General features: G+C 37.7%; 4 protein-coding genes and 1 non-coding gene across 5 annotated transcripts; 3 read left to right on the forward strand and 2 right to left on the reverse strand.

Annotated features, from left to right (window-relative positions):
- The first annotated feature begins 253 nt into the window (after window positions 1-253).
- LOC108807560 (probable pectinesterase/pectinesterase inhibitor 25) lies at window positions 254-3,093 on the forward strand. The gene is made up of 4 exons (XM_018579837.2): window positions 254-1,167; window positions 1,722-2,082; window positions 2,182-2,373; window positions 2,496-3,093. The coding sequence occupies exons 1-4, from the start codon at window positions 385-387 to the stop codon at window positions 3,002-3,004; spliced, it is 1,845 nt and encodes a 614-aa protein (XP_018435339.2). The 5' UTR covers window positions 254-384; the 3' UTR covers window positions 3,005-3,093.
- A 3,937-nt stretch (window positions 3,094-7,030) lies between these two features.
- On the reverse strand, window positions 7,031-9,720 carry LOC130496334 (putative pectinesterase/pectinesterase inhibitor 24). The gene is made up of 2 exons (XM_056988328.1): window positions 8,694-9,720; window positions 7,031-7,902 (listed from the first exon to the last, which is right to left on the reverse strand). Exons 1-2 carry the CDS (start codon window positions 9,697-9,699, stop codon window positions 7,226-7,228), a joined length of 1,683 nt encoding a protein of 560 aa, XP_056844308.1. The 5' UTR covers window positions 9,700-9,720; the 3' UTR covers window positions 7,031-7,225.
- A 3,372-nt stretch (window positions 9,721-13,092) lies between these two features.
- LOC108811794 (uncharacterized) lies at window positions 13,093-14,752 on the forward strand. Its single transcript, XM_018583885.2, has one exon. The coding sequence runs from the start codon at window positions 13,132-13,134 to the stop codon at window positions 14,554-14,556; it is 1,425 nt and encodes a 474-aa protein (XP_018439387.1). The 5' UTR covers window positions 13,093-13,131; the 3' UTR covers window positions 14,557-14,752.
- A 303-nt stretch (window positions 14,753-15,055) lies between these two features.
- On the forward strand, window positions 15,056-15,126 carry TRNAG-GCC (transfer RNA glycine (anticodon GCC)). The gene has a single exon. It is a non-coding gene; the product is annotated as a tRNA-Gly (tRNA).
- A 1,552-nt stretch (window positions 15,127-16,678) lies between these two features.
- Window positions 16,679-17,899, reverse strand: LOC108807566 (probable aspartic proteinase GIP2). Its single transcript, XM_018579840.1, has one exon. It carries the CDS (start codon window positions 17,897-17,899, stop codon window positions 16,679-16,681), a length of 1,221 nt encoding a protein of 406 aa, XP_018435342.1.
- Window positions 17,900-19,098: the final 1,199 nt, after the last annotated feature.

The raw sequence follows: 19,098 nt of genomic DNA on the forward strand, positions 1-19,098 counted from the left end.
TTTCTATTACAGACGACTTACAGTCTCTGGCATAACAATTTGGACTAAACAAAAGTTTAAACCCTAGAAACACCCAATTTTACGGTTAACTCACATGAAAAAAAAACTCTTCTTAATCGAGTCAACCTAAAGTTGGTTATCGTGACGGTGGACCACCGGCTGCAGAAACAATCAAGTCTTACACATAACATAACACATGATACTCTTTATTTGACCAAAACGAAATTATATGCATGTATAATGTAATATTAATTATTAGACCAACATGCATTACATAATGTAGTTTCCCTCGAACCCATACATTCAGTAAATACCTCAAGCTCCTCGTATCTCCCTATATATACATTATAGCCAATCCAGTAAACAAACACCATACATAACAAAATGAAAACACTACACTTCTCTGCTTCTCTCCTGTTCCTATCAGTTCTTTTCCTCTCATGTGCGTTGCTAATCTCACCACAGTCTCCCTCACCATCACCTTCTGAGCTTCCGCCACAGCCACCTTCTTTGCCTCCGTCACAGCCACCTTCTTTGCCACCGTCACGACCACCTTCTTTCCCTCCCTCGCAGCCACCTTCTTTGCCTCCTACACAGTCAACTTCGGACGCTTGTAAGTCAACTCCATACCCAAAACTCTGCCGTACGATCCTCTCCGCCGTCAAATCCTCGCCGTCAGACCCCTACAGCTACGGCAAGTTCACGATCAAGCAATGCCTAAAACAAGCGAGCCGTCTCTCCAAAGTCATCAACGGATACGTACTCCGCGTGAGAAGCAAACCCGGCTCAATGACGGCGGAGGAAATCGGCGCGGTGGCGGACTGCGGCGAGTTAGCTGAGCTGAGCGTGAACTATCTCGAGACCGTCGCGGCGGAGCTCAAAATGGCGGATGTGATGACGGCTGCGCTGGTGGAGCATGTCAATAGTCTTTTAAGTGGTGTGGTGACGAACCAGCAGACGTGTCTTGACGGACTAATGGAGGCCAAGAGTGGTTTCGCCGCCGCGATTGGATCGCCGATGGGGAATCTCACTCGCCTTTACAGTGTGTCGTTGGGGCTTGTGAGCAACGCGCTTAACCGTAACTTGAAGAGGTTTAAAGCCTCTAAGGGGAAGATTCTCGGTGGTCGTAACGCAACCTATCGCGAGCCGCTCGAGACTTTGATTAAGGTAATCAAACTTTTATTATTATTATTTGCTTCTGGAAAGAATAACCATAAATACTAAATCATGGTTTATAATAATAAAACTATTGTTTAGGAGGACAGATACTGAACTAAGTTTTAATATATGGTTTGAGTTTACTTGTTTAGGACGTAGGGATTGATATAAATATTCGAACATAAAAATAAATAAATAAATATTCGAACATATCTTTAAGTCTCTAGATCGAGTCAGAATGAAATGGACGTGCTCTTGTTGTGTGTGTGATCCAGAAGCATAAGATAGTAAATGTCACATGGCCTACGCTCATTTTTAGGCCACATTTTATTGGAAGTAGAACAATGATCAATTGGGTCGCTCATCTTTGACTTTTAAAAAAATCATTTGGGTCCACACTCGAATCCAACTGTGTTCACGTGGATTCCCTCATCATAGAATGTCCACCGTCATTTGGTGCGGCTATAAAAACACTGATTTAGCAAGACATGAAATTATTAGCTAATTATGTAATAATTAAGATCATATTGACATGCTTCGTTGTACTTTTTATTTTTATATAGGGTTTACGTAAAACATGCGACAAGGACAAAGATTGCCGAAATGCCCATGATCGGAAGTTAGGTGAGCTTGGGGAGACTAGCGGCGGTTCCATCCTTGTCAGTCAAGCGGTTATTGTCGGTCCTTACAAATCCGATAACTTCACAACCATCACTGACGCAATTGCAGCCGCACCTAATAACGCTAGACCGGAGGATGGTTACTTTGTCATATACGCAAGAGAAGGTGTCTACGAAGAATATATCGTTGTTCCGATCAACAAAAAGAATTTATTGCTTATGGGAGATGGGATCAATAAGACGATCATTACCGGGAACCATAATGTTGTTGATGGTTGGACTACGTATAATTGCTCTAGCTTTGGTTAGTTTTCTTTAATCTTCTTATAATTTGTTTCTCATTTGGAACTATGCTTAGCATATTGCTTGGTTTATGACAGTGTTATTTTAATTAATTTTGTAGCGGTGGTTGGAGAACGGTTCATGGCAGTTGATGTTACATTCAGAAACACAGCTGGTCCTGAGAAACATCAGGCTGTGGCCTTGAGAAACAATGCTGAAGGATCCACTTTTTACCGGTGTAGTTTTGAAGGCTATCAAGATACTCTCTACGTGCATTCCCTAAGACAGTTTTATCGTGAATGCGATATATATGGTATGATAAGTTTTGCTACCACTTCATTCTGTTATTGGAATTTTAATTTACATGATTTTACATGAATGCCATATCATTGATCCATTTTATATGTGTGTCCCCTTTTTCTTCCTTTGTCATAGGTACCGTTGATTTTATATTCGGAAACGCAGCTGCAATCTTTCAAAACTGCAATATATATGCTAGAAAACCAATGGCAAAGCAGAAGAATGCAATTACAGCCCATGGAAGAACCGAACCAAACCAAAACACGGGAATCTCTATCATAAACTGTACCATCAAAGCCGCACCAGATCTAGCAGCTGATCCTACCTCGACCATGACATTCCTAGGGCGGCCATGGAAGCCTTACTCAAGGACGGTTTTCATGCAATCATATATTAGTGACATTGTTCAACCAGTTGGATGGCTCGAATGGAACGGTACAATTGGATTAGACACGATTTACTACGGCGAATATGATAACTTCGGACCAGGGGCAAAAACAGACCGGAGAGTGCAGTGGTTCGGGTACAATTTATTGGACATGGCACAAGCCATGAACTTCACGGTTTACAACTTCACCTTGGGAGATACTTGGTTGCCTCAAACCGATATTCCGTTCTATGGTGGTTTGGTTCGCAAAGAATAATAATCACATCATATAAGATAATATTTTGTTCTTTTTATATGTACTTCCCCATTTAATTATAAAGCAATAAATATTCATTTCTTCTATAAGTATTGGAGTCTTGATTTTGGTGTTTAATTATACAATTAATAAAATGATTTTACCAGTCGAACCATTGGTTTTGCATAATTAATATATATATGAAAACCATATTAAAATATTTAACCAGATTATTAGTTCAATTTATATAATTAGTATCTAAGATAACACATGCATAAAGAATTCGAACTATTAAAAATTTAAACCATATATGCTAAATATGCAAATGCATACACATGAGAAATAATTTACGAACAATATCTGATGACTACGAAAAACTACAACTTATTACATCGTGTGTACGTCTATCTATTGAGCTGTCAATGATAAGTCTCGTTGAGTGGAGTTATGACACTGAACATCTTCACGAGACTGTTGCCGACTAATAAAGCGTTTCCCAGTATCTCAAGTTTCTTTTCTAATTTGAAACCCCTGGATTGTTTCACTCCCCCAGTTATTCCCTGATTTGGAAACTTTCCAAACTATATCGTTTGATGGCTACATTGGCTAGTTATTGTGCTGTATTACCTCTTCATTGGTTAGTGCGGAAGGATAAATAGATACTGCTCCAAAATACATTTTTTAATAAAATACACTATTTTGCATATATATATGAATATATCAAACTAGGGTTGGCCCGCCCTACGGGCGGGTTATTATTATGTTTTTTATTTCCAAACTGAATAATGTTTTAGTAGCTATGTTAAGATGTGAACAAAGTACATTTTACACGTGATACAATTCATAATTATCATTTTTAATAAAAAAAAAGTGAGATGTAAGATGATTGGTTAGTTAAATAAATAAATAATTCTGTCGATTTATTATGTGAGTTTATGGTATGATGAATATCTAACGTAAAAGTAGGGATCCTTTTTAATAGGAGTGAGTATCTTGATGTTATATGGGAACTCCCCAAACGTAAAGTGAATTAATATTCGTATGTTAGAGTTCGATATATGTATGTCAAACCAGTAAATACAGTTTTGCATCAATTTTTTGTGTTATGTATTTTTAAAATAAGCTTGATAATATATTGTAGACTCCTTGGTTCTTTCATTTTTTGAGTTTTATGTGTTTATTTATTTTTAAAAAATCTTCTAAAACTCAAAAAATGAAAGAACCAAGGAGTCTACAATATATTATCAAGCTTAATTAATTAATTAATCCTACATAGTAACAATTAATCCCACTTATTTGTTTTGAGTTTTATGTGTTTATTTATTTTTAAAAAATCTTCTAGGTAGAATCTATAAATCACGTTTTCTTTGAATGTCCACCAGCAGTCCAGGTTTGGGCTCTATCAAGGATTCCTTCCCATCCAGATTATTTTCCAGGACAATCTTTATTTGCGAATATGGATTATCTATTCTGGAGAATCCAGCCAACAATGGAAGATCATCATTTTGCGTGGATACTTTGGTACATATGGAAAGGAAGAAATGATAAAGTTTTTAGTAATTTGGATATGGATCCTAGAGATACTCTTAAACTGGCTATGACTGAGTCTCTACTCTGGAAAGACGTTCAACAAGCAATAACTAAGAATCCGAATCAAGCTGTACAAACAGCTGATGTAGCGCTGCCGATTAGACCGGGACGATGGTGTTTTACGGATGGTTCATGGAAATCAGAAGAGAATTTTTCAGGACAAGGATGGTATAGCACCTTAGAAGGCTTTGAAGGATTATTGGGAGCTAGAAATACAAGGGCTAGTCAATCCCCCTTACACACGGAGGTCGAAGCTCTCATATGGGCAATGGAATGTATGAGGAACTTAAGGCAATATAACGTTACATTTGCTACGGATTGTTCTCAATTGGTGAAGATGATTTCGGAACCAGAAGAATGGCCGGCTTTTTCAACTTACCTAGAAGACATCAGAAGTCTTAAGAGAAGTTTTCACAGCTCGGAGATTATTCATATATCAAGGACGCAAAACAACAAGGCGGATAGCTTAGCACGTGGTGTGAGGCAACAGACGTCGTTTACTGTCCATATGGATACAGAGCTACCAGTTTGGTTTACAGAGTCATCATGAGTCTGTAATCTTGTCGACAAAAAAAAAAAAAAAAAAAAATCTTCTAGGTATTTCGGTGCATGGAAATCGAAGACAATTCATCCAAATTGGTGCTGTTTATTTAAGCATATAAATGGTGACAATACTCCTAGCGGTTATGAAAATAAACATTTTTCTATTGGTTTTGAAAATTACACGTCCAAAACAGTTGCAAAATCCTCATCGGTTTGTTGCCATTCCAAACACTTCGATACAAAGTATAGTAGGTACCAGTGAATATATAATGGATTGGTATATAGATAGATGATGATTTTGAAATCCTAGTAAAGAGATTCTAACTCTGCCTTCGGTTAAAAACAATCTATATGTAACATTATACAGAAGAAACGGACCAGATACATTGTTACTATGTAGTGGAGGGATAGAACTGAAAGTTAAGATTATGGGGCAAAAAATAACGTTTATTTAGTATGGGGTGAGAAATACAAAGAAAAACAAATCCCAAAATTCTCAAAAACAATGGGCGTCGTTTTGAGTTTCCAATTTTAACAAAATGCACGTTGTTTTATGTTTTTGGTATCGGAAACATTGTTGAAACAAACGTTTTCCTTTATCCTCAGACTTCAATAAAAATAAAATTCATAAACGCGTCATTTAGTAAAAGAGACCTCCAAATTTATCCTCTTCCAATTTTCACAGACAAATTAAAAATCATCAATAGATCCGGAGATTGTTGGTCGTCACACTGTCTTTTTCGAGAAGATTCGATGGCTACGTTTGTAAACTCCCCGACGGCGCTCGTTAACTGGGACAGCCACCGGTACGATGTTCTTCACCTCCTCTCTTCCCTTCCACATCCGCATATAAAGCGCCGCTGTTTGACGACTCCGACTTGGAATCGGATCTCGATCAAGAGCGTTGAGTTGATTTATTGGCGGATCTCCATATCTTTCGCATGATGGAGAGGTAAAGAGAGGAATCTCCCATTTATTTATAGGGAACCAACACTGCCTCTCAGATCTAAGCGACGCTTTCAAGACCCGTGGAGAGTGAATCAATGAAATTAAACACGAAACATTTACTTGAACCGTTTCAGATGGTGGGAAGAAGCTCAAACGGCATCGGTCGCCGTCGCAGGAAGAGAGACTTATTTGCATCCGTATTAGGGTTAGGATATCTATTCGATTGGACCAAATACAGATTCAAAATTCTCAGCCCAAATCCACAAAACGTGAATGAAGTCCATCAAGCATAGAATAAATGAAACGACCCTTTTTTAACCTGACAAGTGTCGACTTCTGAAGACTTGAGTTTGTGACATGGAATCTGATGTGGCATCACCAGGAGAGAGCAAACTCTATTTTATATAAATAGATAGATATGATATCTTTATATTATCTTAATTATTTCGTTTTCTATGCACATAAATATCATCGGTTCAAATGACGTCTCCAACGCGGTGCATGCGTGCTATCCACTCCTTAAGATGGACTTTTATTGAAAGGAGCCAATAGGAATGCAGCGGATGTTTCTCATGAATCATGATTGTTAATTTATACATGCTTATAATAACTGATTTATTTTTCAGATAACCCATAATTTTTTGACTGAAATTAACATAGAACAATTAATATCTGCTTTTGAAAGAATTGAGTGTTTTTGACATTAAGAACATGTACAATGGCCAACATATAGGAGATTTGATCTATTATATGACATTTCTTCAAAATGAAATAAAGAAAAAAACAAACAAATTGTCAATTAATATACAGTATAACCTCTTTAAATTAATAATCTATAAATTAATAAATATACTGAAAATTTCTATAAAATAATATAATTTTATAGTCCCAAATTGAATTTTTGGTTCAATTAGTATATCGATAAATTAATAACTTCTATAAATTAAATAAAAATTATAGTTTTGGTGTAGTCCCAACATTATTAATTTATAGAGGTTACCAACACAAAATCACAATATGCTCACCTTGTTTCTTTTTAGATAGTGTGATTTGAAATTAATCAATCAAATATACAATAGAATAAGAATAAACACTTTATAACACGTTCACATCCAAAATAAAAGAGATTTGAATTGGAAATCTCGTTACCGGAAAACAAACTCAGAGACCGGACCTGAACGGAACTTTAGTCGTCGGAAGCCATCTTTCACCGTCGATAAAAGGCTTAACCGTAAACCTATTCGCTTCCTTTGTACTTAAAAACCTCAATCCCTTCCACTTAACTCTATTCTTAGTCGACGCACCAGCGCCGATATTCTTATACTCACCGTAAAATATAGTATCCGGCGCAGAGTCTCCGACCCACGGCAACCAACCTTTGGGATCAATAAACCCGTTTAACGACGATTCCATTATCACCGTCGTCGAGAAATCCTTCCAAGGCCGACCTAAAAACGTCTGAACACCAGTTAGGTTACCTAGCGGAGATATGTTACAACGGTGTATCGAGATTCCTGTGTTCTGGTTAGGATCTTTGCGTCCTTGAGCGGTTATTGTGTTCTGCTGTCCCTGCATTGGTCGGCGAGGGAGAATCTTGCAGTTTTGTAGAACGGAGGCTGCGTTACCGAAGATGAAATCGACTGTTCCTATTATGGTGCACTCACGGTAAAACTGACGTTGCGCGTGTACGTAAAGCGTGTCTTGGTATGCGTTCATTGTGCATCGGTAAAAGGCTGCGAGATCTGCGCTAACCAATAGAGCTACGGCTTGGTGTTTGGATGGACCGGCTGTGTTGATGAAGCTCATGTCTCTTGCCATAAACCCTTTCCCGAACACAGCTGTAGAAAAACATATGTAGTAAAGTCAAAACTTGTTTCTTGAAGCATAACAAAGCATAAAAACTAGTTTCTTGAAACATAGCAAGTCAATCATATAACTAGTTTCTTGGGTGACAAGCAAGGATTGTATATCGATTATGTCACAAAAGATCTATTTCGGTTTGTTTTATTAAGGTAGCGATATGACAAGAATTCAAGTGATTTCGGTTAGTTTATTGCACTCATAGCTGAAACTATTGTTCTAATATTTGATATAGAAGTTAGCTTAATCGATAAATCTGTCATAAACGAAATAACTTTTCTAAAACGATTTTTTTTTAGAAAGATCGAGATAGTTAGCTAGCTAGGCACTTGTTTTTCTTTTTTTTGATCAACTAGGCACTTGTTTAGTTAGTAATTCTATACATAGCACCTAATTACCAACAAGTTTTGAAAACAAATCAATTGAACCCTTCTTGCATGACAATCTATTTCTTCTAGTTGATAATATTTTGAAAAAAACTTATCAATTTTATAAAAAAAAATTGTAAACATCATTAGAAAATAATGAAGAATATGTACAATAAAACATTTGAGATAATTAACAAAGAACCTTAAGAAGCTTGGCAAATCAGATCATTCTAAACTACCCAAATTGACAATCTAGAGAGGTTATTAGATTTATTGATAGTATCTTAACAAAAAAATCTTTAATTCTTTTGACCAAAAAAAAAATCTTTAATTCTCAATATTCATCCTCTAGGTTATTAGATTAGTTGGTTCATAATTGGTAAATATATAGAGAGATTTACCGAACGTGGCGCTCTGGAAAGTGGGAGTTCCATCGATGACATTGAGTTTACCAGAGACAATACTCTTGCTCTCTCCATCTCCAACCACAACAACATTCCACTTGGTCTTCTCCACTTTCACATTCTCAAAATAAACTCCTTTCTTCACATATATAACCGTCCTCTTCTCACTCTTCTCAGGCACATCCTTTAAAGCCCTACTGATCGTTCTATACTTCCCTGAGCCATCCTTCGCCACCACAATATCCGCCACCTTCCTCAAATCCGTGCTCTGCAACAACCTCCTCCCCACGTTGAAGTCCACCGCCACGTCAGCACTAAGCAAACGTCTCCTTAGTTTGAAGGAGTCAGCGATCTTACCAAGCCATGTGATGATAGCTAAAGCATTACTCGTCAGCTCCGTTGCGTTCTTGAGCTGACCTTCTCCGAACGTCTTCGATTCTGGATTGTTTGATTCAGCCAACGTCTCTATACAAGTATCTTGGTACGTTTCGGCTGAGCTCAGCCATGTACGGAGGTCAGCGACTAGCTCAGGTAACGTGACGTCACCGTTTGATGACGATGTTAACGTGTTGTTGAGGTTATCTATCGTTAGGTCAAGAAGCTCGACGCAAGCATGCATGGACGTCGTGTTGTCTCCTGAAGAGGAGAATGCGTTGAGAGCTTTCGTGGCTTCTGCGATTGTGATCTTGACGGCGTATATAAAGAGCTGTTCTGGATTGAGACTGCTTGCGTTTGGAGCTGATCCGACCGTTTCGAAACACTTGTCTTTATGTAGCGTAACGTCGCAAACGGCTTTGACGGATACGGAGATTGGTTCTCCGTTAACGTTAGTGTCCACCGTCGTTGACTTCTTGTTAGCCATGGTTCCGAAGACGGCTCCAATCACGATACCGACGAGAACGAGTAGCGATACGACGATGATTGTGATTCTCTTCCTCGAGTCGCGACGAGCTTGGAGCGTTACATGGTCACGCTCATCGACTTTGCCGTAGGAGGAAGACATTTTCCTCCTTTCGTTTTTGATATTTTCTTCGTTTGAAGTTTTTTTTTGGGTTAGGTTTGGTTTGGAGATGGTAGTCCATGTAAATATAAAGAAAAAAAGTATAACACTTTGAATAACCCTTGAATAAAACTAACAACTTACGTGCGATGCACAAAACAGGCTAGCAAGGAAAAATTATTTAGATTATCAAGAATGTATATAAATTCATAAGTGCTTCTCATGTTTGTGTTCTTTTATGTAAAACAACTATAAGAATGCATCTCGGGGGTATGTGTTTCTTAATTTTTCGTAAGTCGCAACTACTCTTGCTTAATTATAAGATTTGCTTTCTTGTGAATACATATAACTTCAGTTTCAAAAAAAAACATATAACTTTAATTTACAAAAACTAAGTTTGTGTACTGTATTATATTCCTGGCTCAGTTTATCTGCAGATTACTCTTTTTATCATCAATTGTGTGGTTTTTTTTCTTCTTATTCGCCAATTTTGATTTTAAATGTTGTAAGTTTACATTGTCAAATTTGAATTGCTAGGCCTGACTATCACAAGTAGTTGACAAATTAATATTATTTTATTTATTAATAAATTCTATCAAATCCTACAATACACATTAAATTATTTTAGGATCATATGGTCAACTTTGGATATGTAAATATGTTTGATCGAAAGCTGTCAAGGAATAATTTCTGATAAAAGAATTGAAAGTTCATTGCTATAAGAACTTACTCGATTAATATGTTTTTCATTGACGTTGTCCGCAGATGTTTTCTCAAACGCCAAAATAAACTATTGTTATATAATAGAAAAACTATAACCAATATAATGACACATAGCTGTTATATAATGACATATGTACTAGACTAATATACATGTTCAACTGTTGACCTTTCTATTTTAATAAAATAGATTAGAAGCCAAAAATCATGACGTTTGTTTCAAGGTGTGAAAAGACCCAAATAAATCATGTTTCATGACTAGGCCATGGTGTGAGTAGTTGCGATTTGTGCAAAGTGAACCAAACAGAAAAACAGACCAATTGGTTGAAGCAATTTGAATCATATGTAAAATGTTTTAAACAATTAACATAAAGTTGATGAATAACGTTAGTTTCTAATGCACATTTACGCTTATGATTGTTAAAAGCTATGTAATGTAGATATGCAGCATCATTGTGGAGAGTACATTTCATGCTTTCTACAAATAAATTAGAAAAATCATTTCTAGTTGATCAATGTCCAAGGCAAATGATCAATGTAAGTTCATTAGCAACAGAGACAAGAAAACTAGCGTACCATGCAAAATTACTAGTGTGAACTCAGACTCAAGGATACCAAATAACACTCATATTAGAGCACATATAGATCAAAATATAACAGCTATGAAAGCTACAACGCAGTGTCAGTGTCATCATCTTCTTCACCAATAGCTATATAGCATCCTATTGACTAGATCTATTTGATCCACATACTCATCATCATTCTCACTGTCATCTTCACCAATAACTCGTCATGTGGTTCTTCTTTTGCATATTCATCATCAGTCTCAATGTCATCATCAGTCTCACTGTCATCTTCACCAATAACTCGTCATGTGGTACGCTATTGGTGAAGACTTCTTTTGCATACTCATCATCAGTCTCACTGTCATCTTCACCAATAACTCGTCATGTGGTACGCTATTGGTGAAGAACCACATGACGAGTTATTGGTGAAGATGACAATGAGAATGATGATGACTATGTGGATCAAATAGATTTGGTTAGTAGAATGCGTTATATCTATTGGTGAAGAAAAAGATAACACTTACACTTGTTGTACATCTTAAACTTTTTTTTTTCTCTATATTGGACATTGTTTGTGCACAATGGATTGGTGTTCTTAACTAAAGCATATAATCAATTGTTCAATTTGGCCCAAATTAATGAAGAAGAAGAATGTGGTATTGATGATGTTGATTAAGAAAACGAGCCACCCAGCTATGTATACACTTCATTAGTAATTTTATTTATTTATTACTTTCACAAAAATTGATTGTCCATATTATTTTTTGATGCATCTCCACATTATTTTAAATTGAATGCACTCAGTGTAATTTTTCATACTTACTTAGTTTTTCTGGTAGTTTGGAAATGGAGTTGATTAACATGATCGATGATTAAATTATCCGAAAATAGTTTTTCAGTAAAGATCATCATATAGCAGATGGTTATCTGGACGGTCCTCGTCGTTGAAACTGACACTGGAGATGCAAATTATATTCCTTTCACCGAGATCTACACTAATGCATCGACCAGCATACACCAATATATCTGCAAGTAGTCACAATTAACCCCCAAAAAAATCAGAGAAGGTCATTAACCGCAATTAACCATGCTTAAAATGCAAAGCAATACTATAAATACTTACTCCATTCATCTCTGTCATATTCTGAAAGAAGTTTCTCCATATGCAACTTTGATATATTTTGCTTCTTCAACTTCTCACCAGCATTTGGATAAGAAAATCCCACTTCCAGCCACTTTCGCTTCTTCGACCCATCAATATGAGGAGGAACACGAGCCTTAACTGATGCTAGCTGATCAGTCACTGAAAAACTATTTAGAAGATGCACAAATGTCAAGAATAATTTCTCTAAATCGATGACATTAAAGTTGATTTATATGATTTGTTTTCATGGGTGTGATTATACCAAAACAAAGGGCAATATACATTTTGAGTAAAACCTAAGGATTATGAAAATGCAATTGAAAAAGAGGAAAATATGATTTATAATTAAGACTAGCCCACAAACATAGTAGCTAGAGGTTATCATCTATAGCACTTTACAGAAAAGGTTTTGTGAAATAAATGAGGTCTTTTGTTTGTATGGAATAGTTTAATATCTATTAACCATTTCAGTTGTGTATGATATGTTTAAATTCCTCAGAGTAGTATATTTATAGAGATCTCAGGACAAGTCAGCCGGTGACAACAAGTCAGGCCGCAGAATCTTCAAAACGAAGAAAACCAACAGAAAGAGATAAGCACCGGGATCATCACTAAACAAAACACATTGCCCACGAAAACCTTTGGTCTTTTCTTTTCTTCTTAGTACCCCCAGCAACTTCGATTGAAAGACATCGTGTCTGTTATTTTCGTGTCTAACAGTCAGAATTTTCTGGGTTATAATGTTCATGGTTTATAAAGTTGTAGGAAAGTTTTGTAATTTTTCAGAAAATACTCGAGTCTGTATTCGGTAAGAGTAGCTCTGTTCTCTTTTGACTCTTTGTCTAGCTTTGTTTTCTTTATAAATAAAAAACGGGTTTAGAAGTGAGAACTGTCCTCTAAAAAGGCCAGCAAACTCTTAATGGGCCAACAAAAATTTAATGGGCCTTTCACTGCTTTGAATCTCCGTCTTCTTTCGTCTCTCTCTTTCTACTCTGTTCTGCAACGATGGAGCAACCACCAGATCGGCAAAATCGACCATGGAGATTCTCCACCTTCGTCTACTCTTCTTCGATCTCATTCCTTCTCCTTTCCATACTCACACTCTCCTTCACCACCACCGATCTCTACAAAACCCAAACTCTCAGATTCACCACCTATCTCCAACCTCTCTTCTCCAAATCCAAACCAGCGTCACCTCCCTCCCACTGCGTGCTATGGATGGCTCCTTTCCTCTCGAGCGGAGGCTACAGCTCAGAAGCATGGTCCTACATCCTATCACTCCACCACCACAATCTCCAAAACCCTAAGTTCCGAATCACGATCGAGCACCACGGCGATCTCCAATCGCCGGAGTTCTGGAACGGTTTAGCCAAAGAGACGAGAGAGCTCGCCATCGAAATGCACGAAACAGAGTGCAGACCCAACGAGACGATCGTCGTTTGCCACAGCGAGCCCGGCGCGTGGTATCCGCCCTTGTTCGAGACGCTTCCTTGTCCTCCTCCTTACGGTTACGGAGACTTTAGGGCTGTGATTGGGAGAACGATGTTCGAGACTGATAGAGTTAATGGCGAGCACGTGGAGCGATGTAACAAGATGGATCGTGTTTGGGTTCCTAGTGAGTTTCATGTGTCTTCGTTTGTGGGAAGTGGTGTTGATTCTTCAAAGGTTGTTAAGATTGTGCAGCCTGTTGATGTTGACGTGTTCGATCCTTTGAAGTATGAGCCGTTGGATCTGGTGGAGGTTGGGGATTTGGTTTTGGGCTCTGGAGTTAGGGGTTTAGGGTTAGGGTTTGTGTTTTTGAGTGTGTTTAAGTGGGAGCAGAGGAAAGGTTGGGATGTGTTGTTGAAAGCTTACTTAAGAGAGTTCTCTGGTAAAGACAATGTTGCTCTGTTCTTGTTGACAAACGCTTATCATTCGGATAGAGACTTCGGTAACAAGATTGTGGATTTTGTGAAGGAGTTGGATCTTGAAGAGGGTGAAGGTGGTTACCCTTTTGTTTATGTGATTGATAAACACATAGCTCAAGTTGATCTGCCTCGGTTGTACAAAGCGGCTGATGCATTTGTGTTGCCTACGAGAGGGGAAGGATGGGGGAGGCCGATTGTGGAAGCTATGGCGATGTCTTTGCCTGTGATTGCGACGAACTGGTCTGGACCGACGGAGTATCTGACGGAGGAGAATGGTTACCCGTTGGTGGTTGAGGAGATGAGTGAAGTGAAGGAAGGTCCTTTTGAAGGGCATCGATGGGCGGAGCCGTCTGTGGGTAAGCTTAGGGTGCTTATGAGGCGTGTGGTGAGTGAGCCTGATGAAGCGAAGGTTAAAGGGAAGCGTGGAAGAGAGGACATGGTGAAGAAGTTTGCTCCTGAGGTTGTGGCTAAGGTTGTTGCGGAACAAATCGAGAGAATCTTTGAAGAGAAAACAAGAACATGACATGATCTCACACTTTGCTGTAGATCAAATAAGGAAACAGAGTGAACAGTGATGGTATTTTCTCATTAGGATTATTCAAGGACAAAACATACTGTATATCAAGAACAGCTTATTCTCAAGTTTCTGTTTCTTTTTACTATAGATGAGAAGCGAAAGCTGACAGGACTTTGCTTATGTACTGACTTCTTGAAATTCACTGCCTGAAATAAGGATAATAGAAGATGATGAGTGGAGTGTTTCAAAAAAAAGGATGAGTGGAGTAGTAGATTCTACTAAACTCAAAGCAAATGGTGTGGGTTTAATTTGGAGCAATTAATCAACCACTCTCTTCAAGAAATATATCTTGGCACATAAGTGGTGAGTGTTTGGCTACGTCTTTTAGATGAATCAGAGACATTTCTATTGTCTAAAACTTGACAACAGCAGTAGTGGTAGTAGTTGAGTTTGTCGAAGACTCAGTTATAGTACGTTATTAAGAGCAATGCATTAAAAGCAACAAGCACCAGTGGTCTAGTGGTAGAATAGTACCCTGCCACGGTACAGACCCGGGTTCGATTCCCGGCTGGTGCATATTTTTTTGTCTTTTGGCAAGAAAAACTTTTTTTTTTTAACTTCACACAAATGAATGAGTCAGCTTCTTTACGGCTGAAGAATTGCTAGCTTGACTGTTGGATCATGTCTTTAGATATGTGAAGCCATAAAAAATCACAGTAATTCATAAGGAAAATGAACAATTAGAAAAAAAAGAAGAAAAAACTCATCACAGTTGACTACATGATGTATTGTGACGCAAAAGCGAAGAAGTGAAAGAAAACTTGGAGGCATCAAGATCAAACTCAACTAGACTATCTTCCATTTGATATCCTCCAATTTCAACAGGAATTCTCGGACCATCTCCGGAATCCACAAACGCTAACACAAAACACTCTTCTTCACCTTACAAGCGAGTTTGATCCATAGATATCCCACTTTATTTCCCGGAATAGGAAGCGTGTATTTATAAATAATTGATATGGTATTTCCTCCAAGTTATAGTATATGACAACGTGACAAAATTTGAATTGGTCAAGAAAGTTAAATATGTCAACAAGTGAATACGTAAAGTCAAAGGTTCGTTGGCCCGTTGGATCCATAATGCATGGGTACGCGCACGTGTAGTAGTGTTATTGTATAGGATATACTCGAAGATGTTTCCCGGAAGGAGAGTATATGAAAAAGTAATTGATATGGTATTGTTTTTTGTCAACAATTGAAATCGCATTTAAGAGATAAATATATGGAGTTATAGAACGTGACAAACTCATTTAAATAAAATAAAGATATATAAAGTACATAGGCCATTGAAGTGTATAATTCGCTGGCATGCGTTCGAAGCATGGCTAACCGCAACTCTTTCGCCAAGACTCGAGAGTCAGTCCCAATTTTCAACAAAATATGCATATTTATATTTCTTTACGTAAAATGAAACCAATATTCCAAAAAAAAAAAACCAATATTCCAGTGTATCTATTTAAAATGTTTAATATTTTGTCTATGCAAATTTTTTTTTTTTATAATCCAGTATCCGACCACTAAGCGTGATCGACTAGCCCATCGGGCCTAAGCCCATGCCATTACAGGATTTTTAAGCCTCCACTTAAGGATCCCTGGTTACGCGAAGTGGTCTGGAAGGCGAGAGGAGCCCATGTGAAAACTCTCGTGGCCAACGCGGATCGAACCCAGGACGGACACTCCAGCCGGAGTTCCTTTACCACTAGGCCAACACCCGTTAGTTGTCTATGCAATTTTTTGCGTTGGTTGTTACTATCTAAAACTTTTAATATCCAATAAGTTTTCAATACCTCCAAACTCCATAGTTCTTTTCTTTCTTTTGTAAACCACGGTAGTAGTAAAAGTTATTATAATAGCATTTGTCCTGTTTGTGATTTTTCAACGTCAAACATTTTCTGAAAATGTGAGGTTATATAAGAGAATCACATTATGAAATTAAAATGAACAAAAACAGTAGTAAAAGTTCAGCGATCAATAGGTTTAGAGGAGAGTCTTTTGTCGACTTCCTTATTAATAATATAGCGTTTGTGCCGTAAATAGAAAGATAATGAATGAGCTTTATAGTAACACATCACTGTGGACTACACGATGTGTTGTGACGCAAAAGAGAAGAAGTGAAAGAAAACTTTGAGGCCTCAAGATCAAACTCAACTAGATTATCTTCCATTTGATACCCTCCGATCTCGATTGGAAACAATGAGTCAAACTCGTCAGCTTCCTGAAACGCTAGACACACAACATTTTTCTTAACCTTCACAAGCGAGTTTGGTCCGTATATATCCCACTTTGCTCCTCCTCCCAACACCAAGCTGATCACCGGTGTCTCTTTCCCCAGCAGAGACTTTCCTCCAAAACTTTTATAGCTAAAGCAGTCGGTGAAAGGATACACGGCTTTTCGCTTCTCGGCTTTCTCGGAGAAGGCTCTTACAAGAGCTTTGTAAATGGACGCCTCCAAGAGAGTGTAAGGGATCACGTTCTTAATCTTTGTGCGTCCCCAATGACCCGTCTTGTTTTTCAACAAATCATGATCAAAAGAGAGCCTCTTCCCGTTGACTTCGATAGATTTGACATCTATAAAATAGTTATAGTCCTCCCTGTGCTCTATTGTTTCCCGGTTCGAGATAAGAGGAGTTGAAACCAATAACCCCTTGACGTCTTTACGGTTCGGGATGCCGCCGATGTAAACAGACCCGGGGTTGTTTCCGGGTTTGGAAGGTAAACAAAGAGAGACTTTAAAGGGAATCTTGTAAGAAGAGACGAGGCTACCAACGAAAGATGTGGAGCTATTACCGAGACCGAGAATGCCCAGAGTACCAGCCGGAAGCATACTCAGGAAGCCCTCGAAGTAACCTCTGCAAGCTATACGCGCCCTCACTGGAACGTAAGCTGATGATGGAGACGTGTAACTTAGCATGACATCGTCGTTAATAAGAGTAGCGATCTGGTTGTTAAAGGTTAACTCGGATTTGAGGTAAGCTTGACAAGTGGAGCATTTATCTTTAGTTTGTTCGCAGCCGCGGGACCCGCAGGGGACAGGGGTTGAGGTGGTTGAGTTATAGCCCACCGTATCGCATTCAAACCATAAGGCTGAGCCTCTAATGTCTACGACTAGGTTTGCCACAACTGATGGCTTGCCGATCGTCACGTTGGTATAGTAGAGACCACTTCTGGTGTCTTTGAAGATGGGAATTACAAAAGTACGAGGCTTTGGCTTTCGGTTGTGTTCGGTTAAAGATGTCGTGTTTGCGATTAAAACGAAGATGATGTTTAAGAAAATGAAAAGGCGAGACATTTTTGATGGTGGGGGAAATTGTAGTGATGTGCGAGTCATGTTGTTGTTCTGGTACTGACTAGCTAGGCATTTACATATATAGTTACAGAGTTGTATGGGATGTATATATTTGCTATGGTATATAAGAGATAAATAAATGAAATTCTAAAACGTGACAAAAAAAGTTTTAAATGAACTAAAGAAAGTAAAATACGCAAGCGAGGAAGATGAAATAAAGATTCGTCGGTCTGCCTTGGATCCGTAAAATCTTGAAAACAAAATTTCTCTAAAGTTTTTTTTTTTTGAAAAGGATCTAACGTTTTTATACATATTATGTTTATAGAAATTTCTTAAGAATTTTATTTTGAAGCTTTGATCGCCAAGAAAAAAATTCAACACCTGCCCTAAAATGAGTATATATATATAAAGTTAGAAAGTCTTCTTCTTGATTTTTTTTATGAAATCATTTTTATTAAGGAATATTGTATTTAGCATAACAGCAGTGTTATTATAATAGCAACGTCAAAGGCCAAAAAATACGCATGCATGTACGGATCACTAACGAGTAACGGCCACCGTACATAAACTACATAATTGATATGGTCGGTGATTTAGGAGACGTAACAGACGTTGAGTGGATGAATTTGTTTTTTTTAAAGCTGCAAGTGATTAAGCTTGAATTCAAAGACTCGTTGGCATCATGGCATGCGACGTCCAAAGCGCACCTCAACCCTTTTGCCAAGAGTCAGTTGCAATAAAATATGAAGTTAATTTTCCTTCCGTTTCATACTAAGGGTCTAACTGGTGACCATCTCGGAAATAGTAGGAACAAATAGAAAAGGAATGGATGGGAATAAAATTATGAGAATAGTGAGGAATGATTATTCCATATCAAATTTAGTGAGGAACAAATTTGTTCTTTAATTATCTACAATAAAAGAAATGAGAAGGAATGAAAAGGAATGACTATTCCTTGTGAATGGTAAAATTTGTTAGGAACATTAAGGAATGCACTATTCCTCTTCATTCCTTGGTCACCAGTTAGACCCAAAGTAGTTTTTAAATAAATATACGCGTATATGAAAAAAATATTTGTATTTGTATAGTAATTTAGCTAGTTATTTCTGATTTTCAGAATAAAATTAGTTTTATGTGTAGGATATATTATATAATCACAGTTATTTTTAAAACAATAATGAATTCCTTTTCATGAAAAGATG

The sequence above is a fragment of the Raphanus sativus genome, chromosome 6, assembly GCF_000801105.2.
Source record: "Raphanus sativus cultivar WK10039 chromosome 6, ASM80110v3, whole genome shotgun sequence".
In the NCBI taxonomy this organism is placed as follows: domain Eukaryota; kingdom Viridiplantae; phylum Streptophyta; class Magnoliopsida; order Brassicales; family Brassicaceae; genus Raphanus; species Raphanus sativus.